Here is an 8,023-nt window from a genome sequence, read left to right as displayed (position 1 = left end):
CACAGTGAGTGTTAACTGAAATTTAAGGATAAAGACTGGTTTTGTCAAGCTGGACACCGTGGTGCATGCCTAAGGAGGCAGAGGCAGGCAGAGCTCTGTGAGTTCAAGGCCAGCCTGGTCTACAAAAGGCTGGTTTTGCCAAGGAGACATCTGTCCAACCCTACTAGGGTTGTATTGTGTGTGTGTGTGTGTGTGTGTGTGTGTATTCCCCCCCCCCCCCCCCCCCCGCCGCGCCCTTCATCATTCTGTGAGGAGATAATAGCTTATTCACAGTCCACCCATTCCTCTGGTCTGGACTCCTTCCACTGGGCCTTGTTAGTCTGACAGCACCATGCCTAGGCACTGCCAAGGTTGCCAGTGTTCCCGCTCTGTTTCCATCCAGGAGTCAGCACCATGGCCGAAGACATCAAGACTAAAATCAAGAACTACAAAACTGCCCCCTTTGACAGCCGCTTCCCAAACCAGAACCAGACCAAGAACTGCTGGCAGAACTACCTGGGTAAGCTGGCTCCCGGGAGAGGCTAATGTGTGCGGGCCTTTCCTGGGTGAGCTGGCTCCCGGGGGGAGGCTAGTGTGTGCGGGCCTTTCCTGGGTGAGCTGGCTCCCGGGGGGAGGCTAGTGTGTGCGGGCCTTTCCTGGGTGAGCTGGCTCCCGGGGGGAGGCTAGTGTGTGCGGGCCTTTCCTGGGTGAGCAGGCTCCTAGGGTGGAGACTGCTGTGTATGGATCTTGCCTGGGTTTTGTACGTACCTCACATCTCATAAGGGAAGTTGGGGCCCAGGGCCCTATGCATCCCAGACTGTTTTCATTCACTCTGGACATACTGTCGGGAGAGCCCAGAACCCCCACGTACTAGTCGTCAAAGTAGGGCTTTGGTCTCAACAATAAAGTTATGTATGTGTTTTGTGTGTGTGCCACACGTGCACACAACATACAAATAAACACAGCATATAATCAGTTAATTCAGAAGCATCTCCTCCAGTCCCAATCTGTGTGGGAAAGCAGATATTGCCAGCACTCTGTTCTCTGCTTGCTTTGTGCCTGATCTTCAGCACAGTTCTTTCTCTCTCTCCTCACTAGACACGTGACACTGTTAATTGAAAGCGGTCACAGTTGGGTGCCCCTGTCACACTTGAGTCCATAAGACCTTCCCTTAAAAAAGTCAAAAGTGAAGCTAGGTGTGGTGGCGCACGCCTTTAATCCCAGCACTCGGAAGGCAGAGGCAGGAGGATCGCTGTGAGTTCGAGGCCAGCCTGGTCTACGAAGTGAGTCCAGGACAGCCAAGCCTACACAGAGAGACCCTGTCTCAAAAAAAAAAGTCAAAAGCAAAAAAACACCCAAACACCCTCCTGCCTTCCTCAGCTTTCCTCACCTTCTGTGGACTTCCCACAGCCCACATATATGCCCCTCATACTTTACCATCTTTCCTAGCTCCAGAAAGTTCTAATTGATCAACAGTATAACAGTCCAGGTTGGGTGTATACGGCTCTTTATGGTATGCCTGTAACTTTGCCTTCTCTGTGTGTGTATAAGCAGTCATGAAGCAAAAAAGTATTTGGGGATTTTCCTCAAACGTGTGCTTGGTCTGAGTTGGTCCCCAACCTCTTTTCTTCACAGACTTCCACCGCTGCCAGAAGGCAATGAACGCGAAGGGGGGCGACGTCTCCGTGTGTGAATGGTACCGGCGCGTGTACAAGTCCCTCTGCCCCGTGTCATGGGTATGTGCCTCCCCGTGGGACTCTTGGGTGTTCAGGTGGGGACCTAGCGGAGAGGAGTATGGTGACCAAGGGACAAGGTAGGAGCCGCCGTGGAGTGTCACTGACTCCTCGTCAGTCAGGGCTCTCAGCCCAGGACCGCTCTCCTAGGTCCGCTTTGCACTGGAGAAACATGGATTCTGGCTGTGTATGAATCGATGTGAGTTTGAGGCCAACCTGGTCCACAGATCTAGGACAGCCAGGACACTATGGCAACAGAGAGGCCCTGTCTCAAAAACAAAAAAGGAAGAAAGGAAGGAAACAAAACAAAAACACGTGTCTTAAAATCAAAATGTGAGCATTTAGCTTGGTGTGGTGGTAGCACACCTGAAATCCTAGCACTCGGGAGGCAGAGGCAGGAGAATTGCTGTGAGTTCGAGGCCAGCCTGTTCTACAAAGCGAGTCTGGGACAGCCAGGGCTACACAGAGAGACCCTATCTCGAAAAAACAAAGAGAGACAGACAGACAGACATGTTGGGCTACTGAAATCCTGTCATTTCTTAAAAAGTGGGGGTTTGCATGCGTGTGTAATGTATAGCCCATGTGCGTGTGAGCGCGCTGCAGCCTGTGGGGGTCAGATCACCTGGAACTGGAGTTAGTAAAGGTTGAGAGCTGGGAACCGAACCTGGGTCCTTTGCAGGAGCAACAGGCCCGCCTGCCTGCTGAATCTCCAGCCCCTTACACTGGATACTCCGTCCTGGGATTTGTTTTGACCTGTGGGGTGGTAGCTGTTGTTAGACAGATCTTATGTAGTCTAGACTGTCTTCAGACTTGCTCTGTGGTCAAGAATGACCTGGAACTCCTGAGAGCTGGGACCACAGGCCACAACACCCTGCTGGAGCAGTGCTGGGATGGACCCCGTACTTCCTGTGAGCTAGGCAAGCAGCCCGCCAGCCGGGCCATATCCCCAGCTGCCCCCTGCAACCCCCTTAAATAATATATAGATCCTTCTTATTTTGTTCCTCTTTTGATGACTGTATCAAGACGCCCTCGTCTTATTCTTTCTTTTCTTCCGTGTGGGTGTTTTGCCTGCATGTGTGTCTGCACCACGTGCAGGTCTGCTGTCTGCAGAGGCCGTAGGAGGCGGATTATGAGCCTCCGTGGGGCGCAGGGCCCATCCAAGAGCAAAATGCTCTCTCAGGCTCTGAACTCTCGGCCATCTCCATCTCTCCAGCCTCTGTGCTTTTTGCTTTTTCTTTTCTTTTTGTGTTTTTTCAAGACAGGGGTGCTGTATGTGGTCCTGGCTGTCCTGGAACTCGCTCTGTAGACCAGACTGGCCTTGAACTAAGAGATCACCCACCTCTGCCACCCAAGCGCTGGGATTAAAGGCGTGCACCAACACCAATCAGGGTTTTTTTTTTTTTTTTTAAATAATTGTTTTTTAGGTGTATTTTTCTTTTCTTTTTGGTTTTTCAGGATGAGGTCTCTCTGTGTAGCTTTGGCTGCCCTGGACTCGTTTTGTAGACCAGGCTGGCCCTGAATTCACAGAGTTCCTCCTATCTCTGCCTCCCTGAGTGCTGGGACTACAGGTGTGCGCCACCACGCCCAGCTTAGGTGTGGATCCTTTACTTACATGTATGTTTGTGTGTCACATGTGTGCCTGGTGCACATGGAGGCCAGAAGACAGTGTCAGATCCACTAGAACTGGAGTCACAGGTGTTTGTGAGCTACCATGTGGGTGCTGAGAATTGAACCAGCGCTCTTAACTGCTGTAGCCCTGGCTGTCCTGCAACTCAGCTGTAGACCAGGCTGGCCTCAAACTCAGAGATCCACTTGTCTCCGCCTTCTGAGCTTCACCACGCCCAACTGTGTTTTGCTTTTTTAAAGACTTTATTATTTTTAAATTTTGTTTATTATGTACATGAGTACACTGTCTTCATGCACAGCAGAAGAAGGCATCAGATCCTATTACAGATGGCTGTGAGCCACCATGTGGTTGCCGGGAATTGAACTCAGGACCTTTGGAAGAGCAGCCAGTGCTCTTAACTACTGAGCCGTCTCTCCAGCCCTTATTAATTGTTTTTATTAATTATGTATTTGGGTATGTGCATTTGAGTGTGGTGCCCATGGAGGTCAGATGGTATGGAACGTCTGGAGCTTGAGTCACAGTCGGCTGTGAGCCTCTGGGCTCTGGGAACTGAACTGGTTTTAGTCAGAGTCTTTCCAGCCCCATCTGTTAGTTTGTTGTTATTTTAAGGTATAAACTTTCAGTTACCTGTATGTCGGGGTGAGTGCAGGTCCCTGAGGTGGCCAGAAGAGGGTGCCAGATCCCCCGGAGCTGGATTCATAGGTGTTTGTAGGCAGCTTGACTGAGCTCTGGGAACTCTAGGGCAGCTAGAGGCAAGAGCAGCAAGTGTAGAGGGAGAGGTACGGAGAGGCGGGCAGGGAGGAGAGGAGGGGAATAGAGAGAGAAAGACTTTAGACAAATGTCTATATTTTACTTTCTTTGAGCAAGGTCTCACATTAATGCTCAAACTTGCACTGAACTTATCAGGTAGCCTAGGCTGGCCCCAAATTCACCATAATCTGCCAGCCCCTCCCTCCTGAGTGCGGAGATGACAGGTCTCAGCTAGCACACCTGGTTGTACTTTTGCTTTTTTCTGTACTTGAAACATATTTTCACACCAGCATAATCTATGTGGTTATTGAGTAGCCTTCATCTTCAGAGAATTAAAAACAAGTAATCGCCAGGCATGGTAGTGCACGCCTTTAATTCCAGCACTCGGAAGGTAGAGGCAGGCAGATCTCTGTGAATTCGAGGCCAGCCTGGTCTACATAGTGGGTTCTGAGACTACACAGTGATACCCTGTCTTGAAAATCCAATATATAGGAGCTGGAGAGACGGCTCAGTAGATATGCGCACTGTCTGCGCTTCTCGAGGTCCTCAGTGCAATTCCCAGCAACCACCTGGTGGCTCACAACCATCTGTACGGGAATCTGATGCCCTCTTCTGGCCTGCAGGTGTACATGCAGATAGAACATTCACACACACACACACACACACACACACACACACACACTGTTGCTGTGGGGACGGGGGGGGGGGGGGGGGGGCCAGAAGAAGCCGGATCACATGCAGTGGTGAGCTCCCCGGTGAGTGCTGGGAACCAAATGTGCGAGAGCAGTTCCCTCTCTGCTGGTGATCCTGGGATAGTTTTGCCTGTTCATCCAGACCATTAGCTCGTTTAGAATAGTTGTTTTGTTGTTTTAAGTCACTGGATTCTTGGGGACAGCGGCTGGTGCCCGGGAGGCAGCTGTGGCCACCTGTTGGCTGCAAGCATTGGTGGGTGAAGCTTAGGCCTTGCCACAGGGGGACGGAGTTACACCACATGTCTTTTCCAGGTCTCGGCCTGGGATGACCGCAGAGCAGAAGGCACGTTTCCTGGGAAGATCTGACGCCCACCTCTCCTGTTCTCCGTCCTTCTCCCCACAGAGTGAAGGGGGACCTGGGTATACGACAGTCCCGGCCCTGGGACCCTGAATCATGCTGTGACTGCTAATAAAAGTTCACGGAAACGTTTCTCACTGTGTGTGTAGGACAGCTGGGTGCACCTCACAGTGGTTATCTTTCTTGTTTTTAAAATTAAGAGGTGTGTGTGTGTGTGTGTGTGTGTGTATTTGTGTGAGTGTGTGTTCTTGTGTGTACTTGTGTGTGAGTGTGCTTAAGGGGACCAGAAGAGAGTTGGAACTGGAGTCACAGATAGTTGTGAGTGTCGGGAATTGTAGAGGAATGTTAATTCAGATCACATCCAAACACCTAGGTCTGTGTGATCTGGCTAGCAAGACATCGCATCCAAAGATTTTTGTTTGTTTGTTTTGTTTTGTTTTTGAAACAGGGTCTCTCTGTGTAGCCTTGACTGTCCTAGACTCACTTTGTAGACCAGGCTGGCCTCAAACTCACAGGGATTCACCTGCCCACTACACCTGGCTACATCCAAAGATCTTCTAGGTCCGTGTGATCTGGCTGGAAGACAAACATGCTTTTAATCCAGGAGACAGAAGCAAATGGATCTGAGTTCAAGGCCAGCCTGGGATAGAGCAAGTATTAGGTAAAGAAAAGCTTAGCTCCAGCTATGGTGGTACATGCCCTTAGACGGTAAAGTTAGTTTGTAAAAGGAAGCACCCAAGTTTGAAAGTGATCTCTAGTTGACAGAAAAGGTGACAAATCAGAAGATTTCACAGAATAGGCTACTCCCAACTCTCACGAGAAGAGAGAGAAAAGGGAAGCTACTTAAGAGGCAGTTTTACCAGAACAGTAATAGAGAGATGGGTTGTAGAGAGAGAACTCAGGTAAAGATGGAATGAGCCAGAAAATAAGCCAGGAGATTAGAGCAGACTGCTGAGTTAGTTTGAGGCCAAGCAGAGCAATTCCCGGTCAGGAGAGAAGCCAGACAAAATAAGTCAGCTGGGATAAGAGTTTGAGCCAGAACAGCTGAGTTGAACCAGCCAGCCCAGAGCTCAGAAAGAACAAGTCATGGTGAGCTCACTAAGCAGTAAGTCTCAGAAGCTGAAAACATTCTAGGCCTAGATTAGATTGTATTGGGCTCTAGAAACTTCCAGGACTAGGGCTAGGTTAGCAGAAGGAGGCAGTGAGCTTCCCAGGCAACAGTTGAGCCAGGAGAATAAAAGTTACTTTTACAGGGAACCAAACTCCAGCAAGTGTTGTGTTGTTTCATAGATGTTTTGCCTGCTTGTGTGTTTTGTGTACAGTGAGCATGCAGTGCCTGCAGAGGCCAGAAGAGGGCAGCCTGGTCTATAAAGTGAGTCCAGGACAGCCAGAGCTGTTACACAGAGAAACCCTTTCTCAAAAAACAAAAATCCTGGAGATGATATTTTATCCCAAAGGATATTTTCCTCTGCCCCTAACCTTTCACTGTAGCTCAGATAAACTTTTTATCGGCTCCATTAGTGCATAGTTTAGGAGCATACAGCACCGGCTGGACTTCTGACTTTCTAAAGTGCCAGACATCTCTGCCTAATAGTAAGCCTCTGCTCAAGTGCCCCTTTGTGTGTTTATCACAATGATGACCGGCCACACTGGCACACCATCCCACAGAGGACTCGCCACGCACCAATGTGTCAGGGAGTCAGCCTGGCCAGCTAGCAAACTTCACACTTCTCTGACACTTCAGATGAGAACTCAGATGAACAGAAATGCTGCATATCCTGAAGATAATGGCCCTTGCGCAGGGTCTCTAAGACGCCCGCCTAGAGGAGGGTCATTAGCTAGTGCTCACATGCCTTGAGGGATTGTGTCCTGGGAGTCGAACTCAGCCTTCCACGGGTTAGCAACAGCCACGCCCCAGCCCCTCACTGGGGGATTCTAGGCAGGGGCTCTACCACTGAGCCACACCCCAGCCCCTCACTGGGGGACTCTAGGCAGGGGCTCTACCACTGAGCCACACCCCAGCCCCTCACTGGGGGACTCTAGGCAGGGGCTCTACCACTGAGCCACACCCCAGCCCCTCACTGGGGGATTCTAGGCAGGGGCTCTACCACTGAGCCACACCCCAGCCCCTCACTGGGGGACTCTAGGCAGGGGCTCTACCACTGAGCCACACCCCAGCCCCTCACTGGGGGATTCTAGGCAGGGGCTCTACCACTGAGCCACACCCCAGCCCCTCACTGGGGGATTCTAGGCAGGGGCTCTACCACTGAGCCACACCCCAGCCCCTCACTGGGGGACTCTAGGCAGGGGCTCTACCACTGAGCCACACCCCAGCCCCTCACTGGGGGATTCTAGGGAGGGGCTCTACCACTGAGCCACACCCCAGCCCCTCACTGGGGGATTCTAGGCAGGGGCTCTAACACTGAGCCACACCCCAGCCCCTCACTGGGGGATTCTAGGCAGGGGCTCTACCACTGAGCCACACTCCAGCCCCTCACTGGGGGATTCTAGGCAGGCCTCTACCACTGAGCCACACCCCAGCCCCTCACTGGGGGATTCTAGGGAGGGGCTCTACCACTGAGCCACACCCCAGCCCCTCACTGGGGGATTCTAGGCAGGGGCTCTACCACTGAGCCACACCCCAGCCCCTCCCTGGGGGGTGACAAGCTCTCTCCTTTTTAATGTGTACACATACATGGAAATGCCCTCTAAGGCCAGAATAGGGCTTTGGATCTGGAATTACCTGTGGTTGTGAGCTGCCTGATAACATGCTGGGAACTGAACTCCTTGAGGGCAGTGAATTCTCTTAAGTACCGAACCATCTCTCTAGCATCCCCACTTTTTATTTTACTTTTTGGCGAGAGAATCTTGCTATTGCCAAGTC

At 51.3% G+C, this 8,023-nt stretch overlaps 1 protein-coding gene across 1 annotated transcript; it reads left to right on the top strand.

Moving 5' to 3' along the window:
- The first annotated feature begins 336 nt into the window (after positions 1 to 336).
- LOC127203282 (cytochrome c oxidase subunit 6B1) lies at positions 337 to 5,251 on the top strand. Its single transcript, XM_051162071.1, has 3 exons — positions 337 to 499; positions 1,615 to 1,792; positions 5,185 to 5,251. The coding sequence occupies exons 1-3, from the start codon at positions 394 to 396 to the stop codon at positions 5,249 to 5,251; spliced, it is 351 nt and encodes a 116-aa protein (XP_051018028.1). The 5' UTR covers positions 337 to 393.
- Positions 5,252 to 8,023: the final 2,772 nt, after the last annotated feature.

Source organism: Acomys russatus, chromosome 19, assembly GCF_903995435.1.
Source record: "Acomys russatus chromosome 19, mAcoRus1.1, whole genome shotgun sequence".
Classification (NCBI taxonomy): Eukaryota; Metazoa; Chordata; class Mammalia; order Rodentia; family Muridae; genus Acomys; species Acomys russatus.
The sequence above is the reverse complement of the archived record's forward strand: the minus strand, read 5'-3'. Positions and strand labels throughout refer to the sequence as shown.